Below are 26,146 nucleotides of genomic sequence, written 5' to 3'. Positions count from 1 at the left end.
GCTGCAAGCTATAAATAGTAGGTTTACGAATGCATTCTACTACTTTCCTGATTCAGTATGGAATGGCACTTCCCTTGAGCTCATGCAGTACTGTGAAGATAGAATGTCTTTAAAATAGTAGTATACTTTCAGGTCAGTGGCTGGAACTAATATGAAGCACTAAAGTAAGGCCAACATCTATCGCTGCAAACCTCCTTTACGAAAAACTGTCCTAGACAGAACATTCACACATATGGAGGTGCCAGTATTATTGATCTGTTCTTAATCATCACCATTCTTCTTGATCATCTTAGAGTCCCCATCACTGTAGTGATCTTCACTAACTTGTTTTTATCGTAGAAAGACTCATGAAAGGGCAGTGGTTACCAGGCAGGTTTCGTTTTCCTGCTTGTACTGCTGTTTTATAGAATCATGCAACTTCACCTCTGAAAAGGAATTGCCCGCCCCCACTATTTCGCTCTGCACAGCTTGTTTGTGAAAATGGCCTCTTCAAAGTGCTTCAGAGGAAGCTAATGATGAATCGGTGTACCCATATTAGTACCGTTCTCTTTTTAACTCTTGTTCCCCCCCCCCAAAAAAAACCCTCTGGAATATCCATATAGGCTGTTGTAAACTTTTGTTTCTTTGTTGTGTTGTATTTTATAGAGACTGAAGATTATTTTTTTTCTAATTCAGTAACCCTAAGAAGTAGGTTGTTGCTGACCTGGTTCTGCAAGCAAGTAACTTGAGACTGAGATTTAGATTGCTTCCACACACCACTCCAGACCATAACTGACAAACAGAAAGCATAGCAGGGAGTTTCTAAGTAAAGAGGTATTTCTGTTGTTGTGGGAGTTTAGAGTTACTTCGCTGTTATGACACAAAAGTGGATGTAACCCCTGTAGCTGTCATGCAAGCCCAATTGGATTAGTTGTGACTAGAATGGATCCTGCCCCACAGCTTGTGGGAGATAAGCTCATTTGTGTGGGCTTTAAGCTCATTTGTGTGGAAATTCCTCTAGAGACCTGACTGAGGAAATCTTGACCAAGGAAACCTAGCAAAGACAGGATTCACCTGGAATTCGAATATTGGTTTGAGAGATTTTGGGGGGCTACATTTCTTACATTGCTATCAATATTCCTTTAATGATAAGAGTGTGCTACATCTTGGCTATTCTGCAGCAAGGATTAAAGGTAAAGGTATAGGTACCCCTGCCCGTACGGGCCAGTCGTGACAGACTCTAGGGTTCTGCGCTCATCTCACTTAAGAGGCCGGGAGCCAGCACTGTCCGCAGACACTTCCGGGTCACGTGGCCAGCGTGACGAGGCTGCTCTGGCGAACCGGCACCAGAGCAGCACACGGAAACGCCGTTTACCTTCCCGCTATAAAGCGGTACCTATTTATCTACTTGCACTTAAGGGTGCTTTCGAACTGCTAGGTGGGCAGGAGCTGGGACCGAACAACGGGAGCTCACCCCGCCGCGGGGATTCGAACCGCCGACCATGCAATCGGCAAGTCCTAGACGCTGAGGTTTTACCCACAGTGCCACCCGCGTCCCCCGTAGCAAGGATTGGTAAGCTATAATTTCTGCCATTTTCCTAGCATCCCCCGCTTTTAATCAATTTAAACTATTGTCACTGTAAGAAAAGGGTGTTGTGACAATTGAATCATTCCCGTGAAAGATGATTATGTATTCCCTTAGATCTGAATCACTTAAGAAAGCCATTCATTGTCGATGGAAAACAAACTGGGTCCTTGAGGCTAATTTTTAAGTCTCTGATGTGTCCATTGGTCTAAGCACGGACGCATGGGCCATTTGCACATTAACCTTGGAGAGGTATACCCACTGTTTGGATCACATGCACAGAGAAGAGGTTTTCAGCAGCAATCATAGGCAGCAAAAGAAGGAATTAGAAAAGGCTGACTCGTAAAATACCCATTTTACCCATGATCCTTATACTCGTTTTACCCATGATCCTTGAGCCCAAGCTATCTGAGAGTGAACTTTGCTAAAGTCAATAGAACTACTCTAAGAGACACAGCTGGAGCTATAAGAAAAACAATGTCAATCATCCGATACACAGGCGGGAGCAATGGCCCTCCTCAAACCAACAGGGATGCCAGAGTTCACACAAAAGCTGGCTGCAGGCTTTTGGCCTCATGCCTTTGCTGAACCAGGGCCATGATAGCTCCCTGATTTTAGGATGAGCCCTAAGTCTTTCCTGCAATATCTCATAATAGCGCAGATGGGTAGAGCGTGAGACTCTTAATCACAGAGCCCCACGTTGGGTGAAAGATTCCTACACTGCAGGGGGTTGGACTAGATGATCCTTGTAGCCCCTTCCAGCTCTATGATTCTATGATAAGAACTTAGGATCCCATCCAGTTCCAGTAACGGAAGAATGTAGGAACCATGTAGGAGATGCAGGGATGGTTGCGGGGTTGGGGGGCAGGATTACAGTGTCAGAGGTTGAAATGGGTGCTATTGCCTTGGCATAGGAAGTTGCCTTTGGCCATGCCAGAGTTGATCACTTGTCCGTTTTGCTCAATATTGGCTGCTCCGATTGACAGCAGTTCTCCCAACATGAGCTTGTTCTTCCTGTGTGTTTCCTATATTTTTACCTTACTCAGAGAAGTAAGGGGTGAGGCCAGAGTCAAGCGAGAAGAACGCCACTCCCATAGCATAAGAATGAGGTCACAATGAAGAGTTAAATATGGAGCTGGCAGCCTTGACTACAGATTTCCTTTCCTTTCATGCTCCCCCCCTCAAGAGTTATTCTTCTAACCCCTTTTATTTTTATTACTATAAATAGATGCAGTCCACTATTTCCTGCGCAATAGAGTTGGACTTAAAAGAGTAGTTGCTTGGCACAAGAATTAATCAGTATATGAAACATTAGTACTTATCACTTTAATATTTTTTTTTAAAAAAAAACACACGCATAAGATTTTGAGTTGCAATTTTCCCATGGCGCAGGAGAAGAATGTTGGCTAATGAAGAATAAGAGTTGTGTGGTTAATGCCTTTTATGAAATACTAATGATGAAGACATGTTTGACATGCTGTAAAATACATTTTTCTAATGTGAAGTTTCTGCCTTTTGTTGGAGATGAGACAAAATCCCCAGAGGATTTTAGAATTTGTAAATATAAAATTATCTGCCTCCATGGTTCTCCCCCCCTTTTTTTAAAGGCTGGCAGAAAGCCAGATTACTTACATTACTGTAATAGATTTGATGACCTCTGACTTCTGCTGTGGAGAAGTACATTGAATTTTTCATTACATCAGAGGATGCTGAAAGCAAAAAACTCAGAATACTAGGCACTAGTATTTAATTCAACATTTAGCCAAGCAAAATCTTTCTCCTCCCCCCCACCCCCGCTATAAGGGGGGGGAGTACCCACAATTAAATGTAATGTATCTCTGATTGTGTCGGGATTAATAAAACACTGATTTGTTCATCCAGCTCGTATTGATTTTTAAGTTGCCTTTATTTATTTTTTAAAAAGGATAATCTTGCTTTTCATAGTCATTGAATTTAATCAGAAGCTCAATTGATGGCAAAGACTTCCCTACTGTTTCTGCTCTGGGCTGGAAAATGTTATTCTTGTATTATTCCAGTGGAAAAAATAGCCCCGTGCTGTTCAGAAATCTGCTGCCTGCAGAAGGATTGTTCTTTAATACGCTACTGCTTACACATTCTCCTTATGTTAATTATCCTATAAATAATGCATTTTATTAATCTGAATGTAGGCATTGCGTTCATAATAAAGGCATGTTCCACCCCCGCCCAGCAAACCCAAGCTCTGGGTTACGTGGAAGTAAATGCCCTCCTCTTGCTGTGTACTCCCCTCTTCTGCACTCCCTCTGTAGTCTTCCTCTTCGTCAAAATTTAGACTGTAATCTCCTTGAGGGCAGAAATCTGCCTTTTTCTTCTTCTTTTTGCTTATGAAACTCCGCAAAGTAGAATGCATATTGATGATATTCTTATGCGTAACAACAACAACAGCGATGGTTAAACCCACATCCCCATTCTTAGGCTTTCCGGCAAGATTGCTTCTTACGAATACAGGAACTCTTCTCCCAACAACTGACACTGAAAACTCTTTCAAAGTCTAATATTTTTTTTTTTGTACATGAGGGTTTATACGGATTGTGGTTCATTTTTTCTGTTAATGTTTGCGAAACACCTTCTTTTATCTTGCACCAAGATTGATTTAAATCTCCTAAGCGACAGCTATTTAGCACAAAATTGAGCTGCTCATTTCAAGCGTGTTGCATTGTGTGGGGGAAGTTTTAAAGCAGAGAATCATATTCTGCCTGATTTGGAGAATATTGACCTGCAGTTGACAAAATACAGTTGACTAAACACAATGTGTGTGTGTGTGTGTGTGTGTGTGTGTGTGTGTGTGTGTGTGTGTGATGTTCTAATAGTATGTTAGCTGAAGGTTTGAATGTTCCACCAGCTTTATTTCCCTTGTACTATAACAGCTTCTAATAATCAAATGATAAGATCACATCCTGCGGGTAATTGTGTTGTACCGTGACAGGGCAACTGAAGGCAAGGAAGGGTGGGGGGACCACAGAGTGAAAATTCTAGCAAATGGAAACCTCTCTGTCAACTTGCAATTGTTCATAGCGTTAGGCTTCATTTTAATCCTCCTAAGCTCTCTGCTTTTTTTTTTTTTTACTTTGCTTAAAAAAACCGAAAACCAACAACCCCACCTTGTTACTGTAGAGAAATAGCATTGCATTAGAATTTTTTGTCCAGGGTGGGGAGCTGATGCAAGTAGAACAAGCCGTCCTTGTGTTTTGATTCAATTTTTACCTTAGTCATGCCTCTCTCCAGATACAAGAAACATTTAATTCCAAATTTCCTGCTGTTGGCGCTAGGCATTTGACCAGCTATGTGAAATGTATTTTTGCCACTGTAGCCTCTGCCAACTGCTGAGCTCAGTGAAAAAAAGCAAAATCACAAAAATGGAAACAGCAGGCCCGTCCTCCTGTAACGTTGAACTCTCCTCAGCCATGACTCCTAATTATCCTCTGACCTAATGAGTTCCAGGGATTTATATGGCAACAAAGAGGCAGGATGCTGTTGTCTTTTTGGTGGTCAAATTTAAAACTGACACAAAAGGGTTTCTCAGAAAGAGTGCTAACAGTGATTAATCTTATCAGGGCTGGCCTTTGTCCCGTTTCTGCTTTAACCGCCAGGATAATCACACAGAATATTTTATTTAAAAGGCCTAGTGGTGGCGGAGTATCATCCTCTAATTTTAAAGCTATGAGCAGCTTTTGAAACATTTACCGACAAAATATGTAGATTTCAAATGGGCTGCCTGTTCCCATGGCAACCAAACAAAGTCAAACAATCCTTTCTGCAGTGTTAACAACTATTGCCACCAAAAAAAAAAAAAAGTATTTTGGTTAAATCTGATTCTTTAAATATTTAACACATGGCAGAAAAAGATATAAATATTGCTCTGGATGAAACCCAACCTCGCCTCCTCTTGCTTCAAGTCCCGGGCACGGGAAAAGATGTTCAAGGGTGCCTTGGAATATTTTGTGCTTGTTACAAATGAAATTTAGCAGCCTCAAGTATGAACAAGATTGTATTTCTTTCTCTCCCCCCTTTTTTTTTCTGCCTTGTTATGCTTCTTTTTTTATTACATAAACATTAACCGTAATGTTACAGTGGGAAGCAAGTATTTGGCAAAGTCCGTATTATTTTGCTAAGCCTGCATAGAGAGAGCTGTTTTCAGTTTTAGCAGCTGTAACATGTTTAAACTCAGTTTGTAATGGGATCTGAGGACCTGCATTCCCCTTGGGCATTGCTTTAGCTTCATTACTGGCCAGCTGCCAAATTCAGGGCTCAAAAGTATTATTCACGCCTCTCTGCACATACCCATGTCAGAGCATGCTCAGTTCATGAATTTTGTTTCTAATATGGCATAAATTAGGTTTACTTTTTAACATAATTTATGTTGTATTTTATTAAAATGTGAAATACTATCATCGCAAGCAAGCTAATCCCGGCTCTCTTGAAGCCAAACTGTGTTTGAACATCTAAATTAAAACTGGATGGCTTGGAGCTGATTCTGGAATAACAAAAAAAATCTGTGCCTGAACAAAAAGAGTTTTCTATCTTGAACTCTTAGATTAAGCTATAATTAAAGAAGTCTGATATTTGAACAGATTAATGCTGTTTAAAAAGCAACGTCCATTTTCTTCAACAGATACCTATTGTGTGTGGGTTTTTTTAAAAAAAAATGTTTGCCATACTAAAGTTCATATTTTTAAAAGTCGGAGTCTTGCATTATTCCTGCTATGAGTCATTCATTAATCATGTTTAATGCATTATAAGAACTTTAATCACTGGAGCTGAAACTCAGATTGTAAGCCAATCCATTCTTTTTAATAACACTGCTTATTTACCCTCATTTCAAGAGGCACTCTGTGGAGGGGGGGTGGGAATCAGATTGAAGCATCTCTGTCTCCTCCCCCAAGCAATTTTTCCATGGTTTGAAAGACAAAACTCTGTAATTAAAATTCTCTAATTGTCTCTTAAAATCGTTTTTGTTCCTGCCCACTGTGCCAACTACCACCTGGTAGACACTGCTTGCCCTTTTCCCCCTTTCCCTAGAGAAAGAGGAATCTTCTTGCTCACAAAATGGGCCCTTATGACATTCCCCATGATTCCTAAAAAAGGAGGAAATCTATGCTAGTACAAGGTTTCTATACCAGTTGGTATATACAGTTCCCATCAGCCACAGTCATGCCCAGGGGCCAGGCATGATAGGAGCTGTAGTCCAACAACATATGGAGGGCAAAACAGGTTGGAGAAGATTGTTCCATCTTCTGATGGAACCATATCTTGCCCACAGGATACAAGATGATACAGCCCAGAATATGCTGATGTTTGGTGGTGGAGGGGCCACATCCCTCCTCCCCAGCGTCTTGGATTATATGTGCAACCCTGCTGGGCTGAGTTTTGTCTTCACCCCTTCCCATTGCATTCTGCTCCTCTAGCTTCTGACTATGCAGGTAGTGCTGAGAATCCAAATAGTTATGGGAAAGCCCTCCGGGGATTGCAGAGGGGAGAAGGCAAGGGACATCTAGAGGCAGTGGTTGGAAGGGAGCTAGCATGTCTAGTCTGCACTGTTTTGGAGGCAGATTTAAGGACTTCAGACCCAAGACCTGAGCTGACCCATGTGAGGTTCCTTAAGACCTCTTCACACCGCAGTCCACCCTGAGGTTCCAGTTTATGTACAGTTTATTTGCCATTTTCTGTACTTACAGGGTATATATGGCACTGCTGTCGGGAAGTTCTGTAACTCAAGTCGGTTGCTGTTTAAACAGGCCAAAGAACTAAATACAAAGTATTTCCATTAAAATCAATTTAAAGTAGTGGGGGAGATATGCAGCTCATCTCCAGCGACTCCATTTGGCTTCATAATCTCATTTATCTCAATGGATTTTTTAAAAAAAATGTTCTGCTTGTTGTCACTTGTTGGACCTGATCCAGCTAAAGTTACTTATGGCTAACACTGCAATCCTTTAGGTGTGTACTCAGAAGTAACTTTAATGAGACCGACTTCCAGGAAAGTGTGAATTGGAGTGCAGACTAAATTGAATTTATGTGACTTAATTTGGTATCAGCTAACCTGTAAGTTTCAATAGGACTTGGTCACAAATAAATTGAAGTGGATCAGAACCATTCCATTTTTTAGGTTTACACATAAAGACACATTGTATACCTAAACATGTAAAGTGTGAATATTACAGATGTTTGGGAAAGTGTGTATCATCTGAGAGGTTGGCAAACTCAGCTTTGTGGTTGCAAAATGTGTGAAAGACAGAGGAAATAATTTGATTCAGCAGCAGTTTGAGAAGAAGAAACAGCTTCCAAATCCTACTGCACATCTTTGACTTCTAGTTTTGAGTGTTTTTTTCTTTCTTTCAAAAAACAGTTTTTAACAATGAACTTCTTACAGCCATTTCTTTTATTTTATTTTGGTCTTTTGGGTGAGAACTTCTAGAACTGATCAATTATTCGTTCTTTAGATTAATCCTGCCGTATGAGAGATTTATTAAAGGAGAAGAAGATAAGCCACTGCCTCCTGTGAAACCTCGAAAACAAGATAATGTCGCCCAGGAGGGGGAAAGTAAGATAAAATTGTCTGGAACAAAACGCATCAGAAATGAACACCAAAAGAGCAAGAAAGAGAAAGACAATGCACAGAAACCCCAGGATGCACCCGAGGTTAGTTTCCTTTCCCCACTTTCTTCTTTTTATTAACTTTTTCATTCTGCAGGTGCTGCTTTGATCGCATAATGTCCAGAAATCATCTTTTGAACCAGGGCTCACGCAAACAAATCCTCTTTCGGGACCGGGCCACATGTCCCTTTTTACTGACATGGCGTCTTCAGGGCCTAAAAAGACACAAGAGGGTATACTTATGTGTTCCAGTGTGCACAGAATCCATTATGTGTCCATGTAAAAGTCGTGTGCTTTTCTGCAGAACCTGGGTTGGTATTCCCCAGGTCTCTCGTAATATGCAGCTAAGAATTCTGAAGTTATATGTACATACTTTGTTCATTTCAAACATCTTAACATTAAGAATAATGTAGCGGGAAAGGTCCTTAGTTTACTCAGAAGGACTGAAGTATAACTGATGGTGATTTGACTTGTGTGATTGTGGAGGGCATGGAAGCGATGACAGAGATGCCACCTCTGGAAAGGTCGTCAGTACATGTGGTACATGGGCGGTTGTGGGGTGTGTGTGCCGTGTGGCTGGTAATGTCTTACAGCCTCCCATGCCTTCCACACAGAAGAACCAGGAAGTATCCAATGGAAATGACAAGAGGAGAACCAGGCTCAAAGACGCTTGAGAGTAATGCACTTTTTATTATTGTCCGGTGTATCTTGGCCCAAATAGGCCTTACTCAGGGATATTTCTACCATAACCAATCACATGGCAAAATAAAAATTGTTTAGAGTTTTCTTTAAGGAAGGTGATAATGTAAATTGTTCATTTTTTTTGTAGAAAAGCCACTTTGGAAGGCCTGTTTGGGCCAAAACTCTTTAGCGTCTTTAATATTGGTTCTCCTTTTCTGTTATTTCCATGGACTTGACCTCCAAAGCCTGGGTTAGAATATATTTTTAATACAGCCACAGTCTTTGCAATAGCTTCTTTGGAGCATTTCCCTCACCCACCCCTGCTCCTTTAAAAAAAAATTAATTGTAAACTGAGACATATTTTGAAAAGGCACAATCTTTATTAAAATATACATAAAAGAGGGCATGCAGTCTCTGTTTAAGCAACTGCTAGATTGCAACAGAAATTGCCAAAAGCAAGGAAATACAAGTTAAGTCTAGCATTCCATTCCTTGTTCATCCCTTTGTGCCTTGTTATTTATTGCAGGGAGTTTGGATCAGCGAGTTATGTTACATACCATATGTGCAGCAATAGAAGCTAAGCACAACGTAACAAGCCAGCGATGGAGTGTCAATCTAAACTTTGAACTTCCTTGCTTTTGTTGTTTAGTATCTCAAATTTCCTGCGACTTAAACTGCAGTTATTTTTTATGTGAGTCGCAGGTCAAGTTCTCAGATGGAGAGTAGAAAGTGCACAACACAAAATGCAATTATGTGGGCTTCCGACTGCAAGAACATAGCATGTAATTCTTTTCTCCCGTCAGTCAGTAATGTTGGATGTTCTTGATATCAAATTCTCACAAATGTATGAGGGACCTCAGAAGGCTTTTAAGCAAATCATTTTTCATAAGTTTGAAAAATATAATTCCTCTTTCCCTCACATATGAAAGCACCATGTAAAAACTATTCCGCTTTTGTTGTGCCTCTTAGGTTGGGGAACTGAATTGGATCATTGCTGCATTTATGTTTGCAGTTTATTTGTAAGCCGTTTAGAGCGACTCCTTTGTGGTGGGGAAAAGCGGGTGTAAATCTTTTAAATAAGAAATATTTGTTTGTGGGGTGGTGGGGTGCAATATTCTTTTGGGATTTGGGGCAGGGGGCTGGTAAGCCGATTAATTTGTAAGCCAGAGAGAGGGGAGTAGTGGTATTTGCAGGTCTTTCGTAGCTAATGTTGGTTGGGGTAATATGGAAAGTTATTAAAGAGAGTGGGCACAAAACCCACACAAATTAAGTGCAAGCAATCTCATGGCAATCCCTGAGACTTAAGTTAGTCACAATCCACTTATTGCTTTCACGGGGACTTAGGACTTGCCCACACTGGGGCAAATGTGGAATCACACCTTTCCCCCCACTTCAAATGCAGGTCCCCCCCCCATCTTGGCCATTTTGGCCTTTCCGGGGACTGAAAAGCCCTGCATTCTCTTATAAGATGATGCCCTGCTGCATACAAACATGCATGTATCATCTAAGGAGAAGAAGAGTATTCTATGTTTCTTCAGAAACATAACAAATTTATGAAAATTCAAATGATTAATTATTAGCATGATAAAAACTGCCTTTCCTGATTAGCCAGGGACACATTTTTGGCCACTTCGTCTAAGCCAGTAGATCGCGATTCCCTGGCTGATCCTGGTAGATCGCGGGATCCTTATTGTGCACAAAAAGTTACAGGGAAAAGCTAAAAAACTCTGTGCAATCCTCCCCCCAAAAGATCAACAACTCTGGGCAATCCATCCACCCCACGCACGTTCCTCCTCCCTCCAATGACAATGGGTAGATCACTGCCAGTTTTTTAATACTGGGAGTAGATCACAGTCTCTTGGGAACTGGACATGCCTGATCTAAGCTATTGGCTGATCATTGCAGTCCTACCATATGTGTGTGTTTGTGTGAATTTGTGATGCATACATCCAACATCCTGCAGCTCTGCCCTATCTAACCAGCTTCAGCATACCAGTTTACCAGGAAGCTGGGCTACCTGTATGTAGTAATAGCTTTTGTGTCTTGTGAAAGCCTGATTCACTAAGGCTGTTTTAAAACTTAGCAGGCGGCAATCCCAGGCCAGGCACCAGTAACCAACCAGGTTGTGGACTGGCTGAAGGGCCTCTCACCAGCCATGCAGCAGCTTCCCTGCAACACCCTCCTCAGATGGTTTTCAGAGGTGGCAAATGTAAGCTGAGCCCCCATCCACAGTGGCCACCAGTCATTTCAAGTAACCCAAAATGTCATGCCCCGGCCCATCAATCTATGAAATGGTAACTTACCCAACTTAACTGCCCTGGGTTTTGAAATCAGTTTTCAGTGCTGTGCGTGAAGTTTTTATTAGGCTGAAAACAGTCAAAAGAATCCAGTGTGCATGTTGAAATAATAACCATACATCTCTCTTGATTATGATCTGCCTTCAGGCTTCATGTTTCTGCAAATATGTGAATAGTTCCCATTTAAAATAATCCTGTAAACGTACTCCAAGTGGTAAGATTTTTAACTTGACACATCCTGAAAAATATGCACTTTCAAATATTTTTCAAGAAATGTTTTTCAGTGTGAACAATGAGGGAGAAAGCTATCTTGTAATGACTCATAACTGTTTGTGTGAGCACGCTGTTAATTGGTTACAGTTCAGTTTAGCATTACATTTGACTCTTGTTTTGTTATGATGGCTGTAACTGAGTACAAGATGAAATATTATTATTCCTCTCGTACATGCTGCTCTAGCACAACTGCAAGCTCCTATCAAAGTGTTGCCCAACCAGGGAGAGAGAGAGAGAGAGAGAGAGAGAGAGAGAGAGAGAGAGAGAGAGAGAGATCCAGTTATTAACTATCAGTTTTTCTCCGTCTGCTTTGCTCATCTGTCTGGTATTTTCCTGTAATTGTATAAGCTCTGGAGGCCAATGTTAGAATTTTCGCAAAAGGGCTAATGATGATATTTGGACTGCAAAAGGCATCTTTTACTTTGAGTTTCTTTGCGGAAAAAATTATGGAAGCAGTCACAATGAGTAACGGACACTTTAACTAATAGGAAATAGAAAAACCCAAACACATAGGAAAATTTAAAAGCAGCTGCAAAGACGTAAATCTTGGAGAAGATTGTGATGCATTGGCTGCCTTGCATCCATCTCTCACATGACGCCCTCTAATGCAGCATTTAGATAATAACTTTCCGATGCCTCCTCTTTACAGCTGAGAAAGAGAGAAGCGGGTGGGGTGGGGGGTGTTAACAATAATAATAGAAGAGCTCAGACAACGTCGCTGCTTTATGACTGCCTTCTACTAAGAGGCATGCCGCAAGAGAATGACAGTAATTTTGAAAAGGGTTGTCAGTCAGCTGTATCACAGATGGAGCACTCTAATGACCTTCAAGGTCACAGTTCATTCGTCTACATAATGGAATGAATAGGGAGAATTGAGTGCACAAGCTTTATTAATGAAGGAGCATAAAGAGATGGAGCCTCATTGGCTATAACTCAGGAAAGCTATATCTGGAAGAGGGCAAAAATGCTCTTGCTGCATGTTGACAACTTTATTCTAATCTCTAAATAAAAGAAGCCCGAATGAGCCACAACGCCAATTGTTTCAGAACGCGTCAGCGAAGCTTTGCTTCCCGCCCACCCACAGACTTCATTTTATATATTTTCATGGGGGGGGGATTCATTTTGGTAAGCGCTGGTTTTAGTAGTGCCAAGAGATCAGGTCTAAAATAAGAGAGATCCATTTGTTATCTCTGTTTTTATGATGTTGTTTTACAGTGTTCATGTTGGTTTATACTTTGTGCATGCACCATTTTTAAATCCTAAGTAGCTTAGAAATACTTTTTAATAAATAATAAATAAAAGTCAAGTCAAGCATGCTTGGGAGTACGTGTTTTAAATATGGAAAACAATCTTAGATCTTTCTAAATGCCATTGTCAACACAGCGGTGGTCCTCTTAACTAAAAAATGGCCTCAGCATAAACGCTGCCTAGTCAGCATATCAATGGAGCCTATTTTATGCTGCCTGGTAACAAAATAAAACAAAGAATCGCCTATGACTTATTAAGACATTTGTAATTATACTTTAATGTTTACAATACTGCCAGGGTAGATGTCTGTGTTGAAATGTGATAGTGGCTATTAAAGCGTTTGGTGCTCAACATGATGGACAAGTTTGTTTCCGAGAGATGCCACTATGTCTTGGTTGAGAATTTCATGCCTTTCATGCTACAGTGCTTTCTTACACTTCTCCATTAAAATGTTTTGTTAGGCATCATCGGAACAAGAGAAAGTTCAAGAATGTCCAGACCAGAAAAGCTCATCTGAGCTAACTGTCGCAGAGGAGATGAAGCTGCCTGTAGAAGAGTCCCAGGTTTCTCCACTAGATGTAACTGGGATGCCATCATTGGAAAAGACAGACTTTGAAGAGGTCAGCTCAAACAGTGAGGAAGTCAAGGAGGAGATGTCATGCAAAGATTCTGTCTCAAGTGCTTTGGTGTCCCCAGAAGAAGATGAGGTCTTGAATTCCACAGTCGGGAAAATCCCCAGTCTGTCAGAGGACCCAGATGAGCCAAAGCAGGAACAAAGAGTTCACTGTCTCACAGACGACCTAGAAAGTAGTGCCCAAGAAATTCCATTTAATAACTTCCCCACTATCCAACTCCCACTTCCAAGTCAAAGTGAGATGGAAGACGATAAACTCCCAGAGATGGCGGACTACATTGCCAACTGCACGGTCAAAGTGGATCAGTTAGGAAATGAGGACATACACAATGCACTGAAACAGAGTCCCAAAGTCCTTGTAGTACAAAATTTCGACATGTTCAAAGAGAAAGAAGTGCCGAGTTCCCTTAATGGTGAGCCTGGTTTCAGCTGCACACCACTGCTCTACTCCAAAGGCAACCCGGGCATCATGTCACCTCTGGCAAAGAAGAAGCTCTTGTCACAAGTCAGTGGGGCAACCCTCTCCTGCAGCTACCCTTACGGCTCACCACCACCTTTGATCAGCAAGAAGAAATTAAGCAGCAAAGAGGACCTGTTGTCAAGCATGCCACAGGCTTCCCATGCCTCTGGGATGGATGCTGCGGCACTCAGCAGGCCATCTGTGATCCAACACGTACAGAGTTTCAAACCCAAGAATTCGGACGAGAGGAAGTCTGCTAGTGAAACCTACAGGCACGAACTGCTACTCAAGAAAACTGATTCTGAATGTTGCGATTTCACCAAACAACACCTGAGTGCTCTGGCCGAATCCTATGCACTAAAGTCGGAAATCCAGGACATGAAAGATAGAATGAATGAAAAAAGGGCGCTGCACCACTCCCACATGCCTGCTTTCTTGGCAGACTTTTACTCATCTCCTCACCTGCACAGCCTTTACAGGCACACCGAACACCACCTTAATAATGAACAGACGTCAAAGTACCTCCACCGAGACATGTATAGAGATACGGAAGCCCTTTCCATGTTCCCTCAACACAAGCACCAAGACAAGCGAAGCTTAAGCTACCACCCGCCTCTCCATCAGCCGGAGAAAAAGAGCCCCATGGAAGCCTCTTCTGATGATCAGCCGACAGATCTGAGTCTTCCTAAAAGTACTCCCAAACAGACTGCAAAAGCTCTGGGGTCATCTTCCCTCTTGCATGCTTCGGTGGAGAGCAAAAGCATATCCCAGTTCCAAGCCTTGAGCGGCCAGCCTCTGAGCATAGACTGCAACCCCAAAGCTTGTCGTGTTTCTCCAATGACGGTGTCGGCCCCCAAGAAGCACGGCGAGCCTCTTCTCAGGACCAACAAACAGCAGACCCCAAGGAAGATGGAGGGCATGGTCCACCCCATCCTAAGCCACAAAACCAATGCTCAAACCATTGGGGCAGCTCGGCCTCTGAAGCGCAGCCTGGAGGATTTGGACAAAGCCATTTCGGAAAAGAAGATCCGAGCCGTCTCGCCCCTGCGCTTACCAAAGGAAGCCCCTGCAAAAGACAAGGGTCTCGAGCAAGAGGCCGAGGGCAGCAAATCAGCACACGTCCTCCCTCCCGGCGGCATGCTGGAGGGCCACAAGTTTCCCCTCTCCAGCCCCATCTTCACAGGCTTGTACCCAGGGACATTGTGCAGCAGCCTGAGCAACCGCATCCCAGCTGGGTATTCTCATCCTCTACAATACTTGAAAAATCAGGCAGTGCTTTCTCCGCTAATGCAGCCTTTGGCTCTCCACTCGTTCATGGTGCAAAGACAGTTCCTTACGTCCCCTGGAAACTCACAGCAGCTTTACAGGCACTTAGCTGCAGCCACACCTGTAGGAAGTTCATATGGCGACCTTTTGCACAACAACATTTATCCTTTGGCTGCTATCAATCCTCAGGCTGCTTTCCCGCCTTCTCAGTTGTCTTCTGTACATCCGAGCACAAAACTGTAAATCCTCCCTTGGAAAACAACAACAAACAACTACATTCCTTTTAGCCTGTGATGTCTTGCAAAATTTAAACAAAAAGCCGATTATTTTGTGTTAACCAATAAGCAGTTTTGTCCCTCATTGCTGAAGGCTTCAGAGTTGATCGAGGGTCAAACAAGACAGTCGATTCGCCTGGGCTTTGTTTTTTTACTTTGGGCTCCTGCATCTACTCCTCTGTGGTCATTTCACATTGCAAAGAAGGTTCGCAAAAGTATCTATCATGCGGAAAACAAGTGTCAGAGAAGAGCAGGGGGAACATTAGGCTCCACCTCCCTTATCCTGGAGGAGAAAAAAGGTGTTTGTTTGTTTGTCCCCCCCCCCTTAAAAAAGAGTGGGTTTTGGAACATTTCAAATAGAAAAAGAGGCAGGTCTGATGAGAGAGAAAGTGGAACAAGCAAATGATCTACGGATATTGCTTCTTTGGGTACCATTTTGTTTTCTGACTTTTCAGATTTCAAATCAATGCAATGTATAGCAGAAACTTCATAGCATTTCATCTTAACACTATCAAAACAGGAAAAGTAAACACTGTCCAATTAGACTTTACATATCTGCTTCAGAAACAAAACAAAAGAATCTCCAGCGTCAAGTTCATTTGTATAATTTATGCAAGTTATTTTCAACTTATCCTGTGCTCTGTTTAATTTAAAAGAACAGTCTCTTTTCATTTGCAACCTCTTTTTGGTAAAAGAAAAAAAGGCGCTGGTTATTGAGGGCTTCTTTTTTTAATGTGTTTATATTTTCCCCCTTCCTTTCCCCATTTCTGCTTATGTTTTTAGAGCAGCTTTTTGGGTGGTAATGTCATTGTTTACAAAACAAAAGCATCCATTTTCAATGAACCTTTCCAATGGAGAGAGAAGCATACTGTAGATCACACAATTGCAGCTGAGTCCAAACATCAGTTCCTTCTCAAGCAACTAGATCCTTCAGAGGTGCTGAGTGTTCCCCTCACCCATCAAAATGGTTCTCTAATTGTTCATACTTTGCTGTTTTACTGGCCACTCGGATCTGGTTTTCCTGCATCATGGTCTGTGAATTTGTTAAGAATTGTACTTAACCTTATCTAGGCTGTGAAACTGTCCTGCATACCAGAAAGGAAACATGCTTAGGAGACTGTGCTGGCAACAAGTTACTCAATAACATTGGTGTTCTAAAGTACCTTCATTGTGGGCTGTTAAACTATTTCAAGAATTTCAGCCGTTAGGAGAGAAAGAAGGTGAAGCATTTTAGTTAAAGATGGTCTGGATTCTGTGCTGCTGAAGTGAGATGGGTGAGAACGTATAAACGTTCTGAGAAAGATAATAGCAAGGAGCCGTTCCAAATCTGGAAGTCAGTCTTTTGAGGGTCACCTTTGGGCTATGAACTGGTTGAACTCTTGCTTGGTGGAGTCCTCCTACAAAGTGCTGAACATCCCACCTTCTTCCAGCAAAGTATTCTGACCACGTGGCTTGGACTCAAAACAAAAATGGCAGCTTAATCTACAAACCACTTAAGCCCGGTTTTACTTGACTTTGACTCTCTGGTCCTATTGAACAAAAGTTCCATGCCAGTGGCATTTCTGAAGCCTGAGCCAGAGTACCCTGTTGACTCTCATGAGAGTCTTCCTGCTGAAAGCTAAAAATTGCCTTGAGATATTTTGCTGGAATGAGCTAGGGTGCTCAGATCATTGCAGGGTCAGGACCACAGCACAAAGGGCAGCAGCTGAAGTATAAAAGGGGATATATTTTGATGTGAGGAAAGGCTCAAAGAGCTGGCAGGCATGGCTCCACCCACTGACTAGCTACTGTGCAAGCTTGGAGGCTTTAGAGGAGAACTCAAGGGCCCTTTTAGTGCATGCACACACCCCTTACACACCCATGGGAACAGCAAGAGTAAGAGTTCTACCCTTAAAGACTGCAGCTGGCTGCTCACTCTCATTTGCTTTGGCCTTGGCTTGTGCATGAGCACCTGAGTTGCAAAAGGGAAGGTTTCATTCAGCCTGTATTGCTGTTCCTCTTGGGAGGGAAAGGTGTTCGAAGAGCCCTTTGTCAGCGGCTTTGAGTGAGCAGCTGAGGGCTTTCTAGGCCTTTGCTGAAGCTTCCATTGCTGTTCACGCAGGGACAGAACCTTGGTGTAGAAAGCAAGCGCCCAATGTGTGTAATCAGAACACTTGAAAGCTGGTGCTAAGTAGGAAGTCCCAAGGACCGTGTCCTCTGCCCCCATCTCATATTCCTCTCTGACACCGTGTACCAGCACAAGTGATGTTTACCACCAGAGAGGGAGGAAATGTCAGGTGCTGCCGTGAAGCTGGCTTTGTTCAAATCAAAGAAACAATGCCAGCTTCCACTCATTTTGGTTCCAGTGTCTCTCGTGGATTTGCTGAGTTTCCACCTCCCATTCAGGAAGCATCAAAGGCAGCCAAATCTGTTGAGGCTGCCCCATACCTCTCTGGCATCATCGCTGGCCACACATCGTGGCCATGGCAGCCCACTGAGCACTTGGCTCAACAGCGATCAGCTTGAGTTGGTGGTGGGGCAGGTCCTCCCCATGAGGCTAAAATGCAGCCCCACACCCCAGTCACAAGGTATAATTTGAAGAGTGACAAGTCCGTAAGTGAAGCTGGTGCGTTTGGGTTTTTTCCATGGGGAAAATCAACCTACAACGATGTGGATTTATTTGGAGGAACCTTTCTGTGCTGGGTCTGGAAGTATGGACAGCCACCCAGAGAGGCTGAACTTTTTGAGGCATTTTACAATGTGAAAATCGGTTGTGAGCTGAACCCATCCCAGATTGCAATTCAAATACAGTAATAATCAAAACTACTGGAAACTAGTGGAAACTACTTAAGCAACATCGTGCATGCATGCCAAACATCCTATATTGAAATTTCCTGTGATATGAAGCCAACTGCAATATATAATGTAACCTATTTAATATACAATGGTGGAAAAAACAACAAAATAATAGACATCTACTGTTAAAGATCGATGTTATCTTCAATTTAACGCTTTTATGTTCTTGTGGTAAAATTATATGAACTGATGATGCATAAGCAGGCTAGTAGACTTTAGAAGATAAATGTGCCAACGCCGACTTTTGCTTTTCTTTTTCCTGCTGTGCTCGGAGCATTCAAAAAAAAAAAACAAACAATCACATTCTAAGTTGATCAGATGCCATAGAGGGCATTATTAGTATACAAAAAAATTGCACTAAACCTGACTAATATAATAATCAAGGTGGGGAGGGGGAAGGGAAGTTGGCAGGGTTGTATAAGCCTGCAATGACTGTTAGAATTATGTGCCTGGTTTGCTAATCCAGGATGTAATGCATCTCTGATTTGTTTGGGATAATCTGCATGTAGGGTTGCCTGATCCCCCTTACAGTAAGGGATGTCCCTTGTTTTAAAAGGATTGTCCCTCGTTTTGGAACAGCACACCCTTAGCAAGTCATTTACTGCATGCAGAGGTAGCTCCACATTGCTTACAGTGGTACGCCCCTATCCTACCCCTTTCCCTCCAGTAGAGAGGGTCGCACTGTGCACAAATCCTCTGGCACATACTTAGCTCCCCACCCTCTTGAAAGGAATGGGGCTGCCCTCCTGCACAGGAGCTATGCGTGCATATGAGGGTACTTGACTGTCCATTTATTCCAAATCCCACAACCCTAGGATGACTCATTTTTGAAAGTTTGATTTGATAACCATACTGTTAAATCTTAACCTCATGTGCTTATTTTGTAAGTCTCCAATTTCAGTTTCATGCATCGTTTTGAAAGTTGTTTGGACAGATCACAGTGCAGGGTTAATTGACCCCCCCCCCCTTTTGTGTGTGTTCCTCTTGCTTTTTTCAATAGGAAGATTGGCTTATTTTTAGAAAGCTCATGATGCATTGGCCAAGATGAGGGTAAATGAAGAGCAATGAGGACATAGCTCATACCATTGGTGGGGTGGGTTGCCTAAGAATGCTTTTAAAAAATCCATGATTTCTATTAAGTATTGCATTTTCCACTGGCAGAAGACTACTTTCTGTGACTTAAATGGGGCTTTGTTTGCTTTGTTTGAGTTCAAGGGGCCTTACTGAATGAAATTGCACAAGTTTTTTTTGTTATTGGTAGATTGGTAAAGAAAACAGTTTAATTGGCAACAGAGTGATAAATCTATTTACCATGAGTTGGTCCCAAGAAATGTTGCAATTCCAACTCACTCTGTTCAGGATTCATTAAAGATTCTGAAGGTTGATGAGATTAAAGACAAAGAAAACCTTTCCCTCCCCTCGATAGAATTGTCTTTTTAGAAGCCATTGACATGGGGAGGGGTTTGTGTTGGGTGAGGCCTTTTGCAACCGGATTCTCACTTTAGTAATCAGAAGAGTTTCCCAATTCCATCTGAAGCCCAACATAAAGCTAAGAAGTGTTCCTGGCTTATTGAACTGCTCTATGAATCCTTAAGCACGCAGGCCGCAAGCCAATGAAACCTGTGACTTGAGCCCTGTTTAATATAGTACCTGGAGTAATGGGATTGTTACTGTTTCCATGGTTATTCCACTCCAGGTAACTTCTGCATCAAGAAAAGCTGAGAGTAATTTTGGCCCCATTTCACACGTTAGCTGGAATGGTGTGATAGTGTAGTTGTTCCTCCGCCATACAGGGAAATGTCTCTCGGGTGATGCCTAATTGTGTAAGCAGCCCTAACTGGGGGTGGCACAGGAGCAACCAGAGAGGCAGCAGCCGTGCAAGAGTTAAACAGAGCCAAAGTCACTTCTGTCTCACTGTTTTCTTGACTAGTCCCCATATGTTCAAGCTCTGTCCTATTCTGTTGTGTGGCTCACAGAAGCCAGTAGATGGCCACAGAAATAGGTTGTGTGGTGTGTGCCTTTAAAGGGAGAGGTTGGCTTCTACTCACTCGTTATTCCATGTGATCCGATTGTACAGCAATGAGCGTAGTCAAGCCTGGCCCCATTTCACAATTTGTAATGCTTATAGTGGGAAAATATTTCACTGATAATGAGGTCTGCAGTATTGAAACTATCATTATTGAGCACTTAACCGGTGTTAGCTGTAAATGTATTTGATATTTTACATGTATTCCTCCCCTCCCATAGTTTTAAATATGGTCTAACAAAGGCAGCATAATCTACTAGCTGTTTATACTTTGTTTTGAGCGTTCTTTTGTTGTAAATAGTGTATACATTCTTGTGATTCAAGTTATTGTAGCTTATATGCTCTGTAAGGTGATTATTTGTATATAGAAAAAAAATGGCCCAGTAATATTATATAGTTTTCCCATTTTTTAAAAGAATAAAAGGGTTACTGAGTAACCTTTCAAATTAAATAAGTTTAAACACTACCAGAAAGAAAGAAAGAAAGAAAAGCTGAGCCAACTATAAACACTCAATTTTTGTATGTTTTCCAAATTGTATGTATTAATGCTTTTGATACTGTATTATGTGCCAATAGTTTCCCAATCACATAGCAAGCAAAGATATTTTGTACTTTTTGATCCACTGTAATATTTAATAAAAAATGTTACTATCTGTTTCCTTTTATGTTTAATACATTTGTAAACAGTTTTTTTATCACCCAAGGGATTTCTGTGTTCAACCCTTTTAACCTCTCAGCAGCAGCAGTCTGGGGACAGCTCGGTCCCCATGCCGAGAGTCAGATGAAAGAAAGGCAAGGTCGCAGTTTATCGGGAGAGAGAAGTTTGTTTACATATAGTCATCTTCATAGATGGAGGAATGGGGCTGGAGAGATCTGTGTGCATTGAAAACGAAAGATAAAACCTCTAGCCCAAAGATAGCTTCAATTTTATGAGTAGAAAAATGAAATTCTGCAACCTATAAACATTCTGCAACACAATTCACACATATTTGCATAATCCATAGATTCCATAGAATTACTTCGCATAACTTATTCTGGTGTTGACAGTTGTGGGGAGATACTGTACTTGGTATTCTTTGATGGAAGTCAACGGATAAGAAGCTGACCTCCATTGATAACTTCAGGCTGAAGAAGAGATTTTCATGCTTTCAGAGGCATTAGAATGATCCTCCTTTAATAATGGAAAGGGGGATCTAATTTGTTTTAAAGCTTAGCTGGCTAAGTTTACAAAGAGCTACATGTAAGCTGTAATGCGGGTCGTACCCTTTACTGGGTACAAGGGGATCCTCAGAGCATTCCCAAAGGCAAATGGCAGGATTCCCTGTCTGCTACGCAGCACCATGTGAGTGTGGATCTAGTCTTTTAAGAAACAAACGAGGCTTTGTTCTTATGCAATGCCTTCCATCAAAGGCTCTGAAATAACATGGTAAATATTACACAAGTATGTACAGGCTGTCAAACTGACGCTTGAGTAACCTGGATTTACCAAGGACCAGTAAGGCTAAGATAAAAGAGAACATTATCTCACATCATGAGTCAATCAGTGCGCTACACACACAAAGTATTGACCAGCCTGACAGCACGCTGTCGGATAACAACCCCAAATCAAATCTTCATTGTCTCAATTGCAGGGCTTAACAAAAATAATTACTAAGCACATTATTGTTAAAAACAAAGCAAAAAAAACCCCTGCCATTACAGTATCAATAACTTATTCTCAATAAAAAAACGCAGTGGAATCTCACCTCGATTAGGCCACAACATGGGTTTCCAGGTATTTGCTACTCCAACAGCAAGCCATGCCCAAAACAATGTCAGAATATGCATCCTAAAAAACATCATTTCAAGGCGATCAGCAAAATTTAAGTAGTTACAGAATTACTGTTTTCCTAGGCCTTTCATGTTAATAAACTCAGTACAGTACTGCAGTAAGATTAAACCATCTAATGATTTTGGGCCATGCAGTCTGATCACATCAATAGGCCCCCAAATTATTTGTCATATTTTTTTTTATTCACTACATTTGATGCCCTAACTTTCTGCCAAGAAGCATATGAATCTACTTCCCTTTCCTCCTGCACCAATCTTTTCTCTTTTTTTATCATCTTCAAAACAATGCTATGCTGCAGATTAGGCTGAAAGACCTCACTGGTTGCTGGATTGTGGCTATTCTGGTGCATAAAAAGTGGAAACGTTTGGCCACAAGATGGCATCATGCACATTTTTTGCCCTGTGACCAACAAAAACACCAGCCAACCAGACAGCTTTTGGAGAAAGACTTTTACTACTTCTTTTCTGAAACCTGTAATCCTTTTCAGAATGTTTGATTCCCCAGACACGTTTTAAAATGTAAAGAACACCTCAATCTGGCGAGGGAAATCCATGTGCACAAGCAGCACATCTGGATGCCACTGCACAGCTGTGGGCACATTCCCCAGCCCATCTCACAATGCTCATTCAGGCCTCATTGATATGACTGGATGCACATCCCTGTACCCAGAGCCACCCGTTGGTGTACACGATTTGTTTCGCTCACATCTGGAGCTGGCCCACAGCCAGCCCTTTCAGAGATTTCTGAATGGGCAAGAGCTGGCCTGTTTAACCATTAAAGACAGAAGAGACAGCATGCATGTGCTTAAAAAGCAACCGCTGCATTATTGCACACCCTACGTTTTAAAACATTCATTTGTCCACAAAGCATTGTTTTAAAAGCTTTTTAACAAGGGGAGGAGGGGCTGGCATTTAAAATATCGAATCATTCTGTGAATAGAAACAGGCGGTGTTGTTTGGGAATTGTAGCTCTGTGAGGAGTAAACTACTGTTTACTGCTCACAGCTACAATTCCCAGGATTCGGGGGGGGGGGGCATTAAATGCAGAGTATGTTTTTGCAGCTCAGGCACAGGCACTCATTATGTTCTATTGCAGAAGCAAGAGCCTGGCTGCATCCCCATCCCCTTTTGTTTTGTTGCTTACTTTTTAGGAACACAGGAGTAGCTCTGCTGGATCAGACCAAAGGCCAATTCGGAAGTGGGGGGGGGGGGGCTGCTGTGTCCCTCCTCCTGTCCTAGCCAGCCCGTTCAGCATGCATCCCCTTCCCCCACCGCCCGTGCCCTAATTTGAAGATGAGACTCCTGGTCAGGGTTATTTTAGCAGTGGAGTGCCAAATGTGATGAATAAGTGGAAGTCTGTTCAAGGAACAGCAGCTCCTAATGACTGCACAGCAGCCAAATCTCTCTTTCTCTGTTGTCCAGTAATTCCCAAATGGAGAATCAAAACCGTCTATAAACAGAAACTGCTACAATTGCAGTTTTGCTTGAGAGAGAGAGAGCTTCCTTTGCTGCACAGATTAGGAACTAATGTAAAAATTTCTGTGCCTTTTTTAAAAAAAAGAAAGAAAAGGAAAACGCCTTACAGCATCTGCCCTCTGCAGGGATTTCACATTCCAGCAAATGCTTTTGTTGCAGGATTTAGAGATGCTCTCCAACAAGCCCCGGGGCTGATGGTTGCCATTAGGAAAAGACACTTTTATTATTCAGAGAAGATATCATAGGATCGAGATCTTTGTGCCCCGTGATGTTTATTGATAGAAAATAGAAAGTTGGCCAGCGCAGTTATTGACTGACTGCATAAGGGAGACGGTCGGAGCATAAACGCTGAACCCAGGAAGAGCCCAGTCTTTGTCCAGCTGCTGTGCCCTATTTCTTTGAGGGAACCAGCCAAAATAAAAAAACAAAAAATGAACAGCTACAAACTGACAGATAACATTTCAGACTTACTGTTGGACCATAAATCTTGACATTAATTTTTGACAGGCTTTTACTAGCAAATATCAGCTTACATGGGAAGCTCTACTTATACTCAAGGAATTGTGTGCTAAAATATTTAAAACTAGCTAACCCTTAAAAAAAAAAAAACACCTCTCAAACATAGCTAATAATAGCAGTAGGATCTCGGTACCTTTTAAAGAAAAAGCTGCCTGAAATAGGCTTCAAGACCTGCAAAGGAAAAGGAAGTAATTGTGCTGTGCGTGTGTTTGGAGTCAAGCACCCCAGAGAAGGCGGTCCCCCCCTTCCCAACAGCTTCTTGGCCCCAGGCCTCACAAAACCAGGAACTGGTGCAGACTTCCTAGGTCACACTCATAGTCTCACTCTTCATGACTGCACTGTACAGCTCAAGCGAAATCTGTCTCCCAGTTTGTTTATTTTTGCTTAAGCAATAGTCTGCATTTCTTTAAACCATAACGTGCCCCTCAAGACTTTAGTCATATCTCAGGGATGTATAACAAACCTAAATAAAACTAAAGTGACCCCCCAAAATGTGAATGATATTGCTAGAAATACAAATATTTTTCACAATAGACTGAGGACTACTCAAAACAGCAGATCTGATATATGGTCCCTAGGAGGAGACCTCGCTGAACTCATTCAATGCAGCAATATATGTAGCAATTAAACAACAAGGTAATTTTTATACTATAATTCCTTAACACGCTTGTATTTTTATATATGTATTTTCTTGGAACATTGTGATTCCAGTTTAATTAATTCGTCCATTTGACAATGTGTGCGTTGCAAGGAATGATTATTCCCCAACCCTGCAAAGGCTGATATTGCATTAAGACACAATGACATTTCAAGTAGATATTTATGTTGCTCAGCCACTGCAATCAATCATGTGAATGCTCCTTAAGTGCTGTGAAGATCTCAATCAAGAAAATGCAGAGGAAGAAGCAAAACTGTTTTGAGACAAACTCTGTCTTAAACAAGCTTGTTCAAAGGGAGAGTTGGTGATTGGCACAAACCATTCTCTCTTTAGAGCAAGTTTTAACCTTGCATTCTTGGCAGCCTTATTACCACCATAAAAATGAACATAAGGACAAACACACATTTAAAAGCACTGCAATACCTCCGAAGGAAATGGGAACATTTTGTATGTATAACCCCTAGATCAGGGGTCAGCAAACTTTTTCAGCAGGGGGCTGGTCCACTGTCCCTCGGACCTTGTGGGGGGCTGGACTATATGGGGGGGAATATGAATAAATTACTATGCCCCACAAATAACCCAGAGATGCATTTTTGGAAAAAGGACACATTCTACTCATGTAAAAACACACTGATTCCGGGCTGTCCGCGGGCCGGATTGAGAAGGCGATTGGGCCAGATCCGGCCCTTGGGCCTTAGTTTGCCTACCCATGCCCTAGATATACTGTATTTTTTGCTCTATAAGACTCACTTTTTCCTCCTAAAAAGTAAGGGGAAATGTGTGTGCATCTTATGGAGCGAATGCAGGCTGCGCAGCTATCCCAGAAGCCAGAACAGCAAGAGCGATTGCTGCTTTCACTGCGCAGCGATCCCTCTTGCTGTTCTGGCTTCTGAGATTCAGAATATTTTTTTCTTGTTTTCCTCCTCCAAAAACCAGGTGCGTCTTGTGGTCTGGTGCGTCTTATAGAGCGAAAAATACGGTATTTGCTTCTCCTCTGTACAGATAATTAATCCGAGCTGAGTTTTTAAAAAGTGCAGTAAAAACTAAAAATGAAAAGTTTTCACCCCATCTAGAAAGCATAGATACACACCTGGAGGTATATATAGAAAAAATCTAGTACTTTCTGTCTTCCCATTTATTATGCTAACTATTGGAAGGAGGCTACCCAATAAAAGTTTAGAATGTCCTCCATCCAGGAACATAGCAATTCTGAAAATATGTAACAGCAATTTAGTAAACGTAGCCCACTACCCCCATACTGTAGATGGGCAGGGCTGACATAGAAAAGGAACTGGTCCAGCCACACACACACAAGTGTGCAGCAGAGGAGAGAGCCATGAACCTCTTAGTATGCATCTCAGTCCCATATCAATGGCTAGAATAGTTCCCACGAAATGTAAGGAACTGGTCAAGTGGTGCTTGGTTGAACAGTGTGCTTTTTGCCCATCTCACAAAGGCAGCTGCATTTACT

At 42.0% G+C, this 26,146-nt stretch overlaps 2 protein-coding genes across 6 annotated transcripts in view; one reads left to right on the top strand and one right to left on the bottom strand.

The window, feature by feature from the left end:
- ARID5B (AT-rich interaction domain 5B) overlaps positions 1 to 20,864 on the top strand; it is a 178,720-nt gene extending 157,856 nt beyond the window's left edge. For all 4 annotated transcript variants that reach the window (XM_083614423.1, XM_083614424.1, XM_083614425.1 and 1 more), the window contains 2 exons: positions 8,044 to 8,242; positions 13,158 to 20,864. In XM_083614423.1, coding sequence (XP_083470549.1) covers positions 8,044 to 8,242; positions 13,158 to 15,299 — 2,341 coding nt within the window. In that variant the 3' untranslated portion in view covers positions 15,300 to 20,864. The remainder of the gene's footprint in view (positions 1 to 8,043; positions 8,243 to 13,157) is intronic.
- Positions 8,258 to 26,146, bottom strand: part of RTKN2 (rhotekin 2) — a 56,775-nt gene continuing 38,886 nt past the window's right edge. The window contains exons 14-15 of one of the 2 annotated variants that reach the window (XR_014548219.1): positions 21,938 to 22,020; positions 8,258 to 8,412 (exon numbers count right to left, since the gene is read on the bottom strand). The gene's annotated coding sequence lies outside the window, so the exon portion shown is untranslated. The remainder of the gene's footprint in view (positions 8,413 to 21,937; positions 22,021 to 26,146) is intronic. The other variant, XR_014548220.1, reaches the window with a different exon arrangement.

Source organism: Podarcis filfolensis (genome assembly GCF_964270895.1).
Source record: "Podarcis filfolensis genome assembly, chromosome: 5".
In the NCBI taxonomy this organism is placed as follows: domain Eukaryota; kingdom Metazoa; phylum Chordata; class Lepidosauria; order Squamata; family Lacertidae; genus Podarcis; species Podarcis filfolensis.
This window is presented reverse-complemented; position numbering and strand designations above follow the sequence as displayed.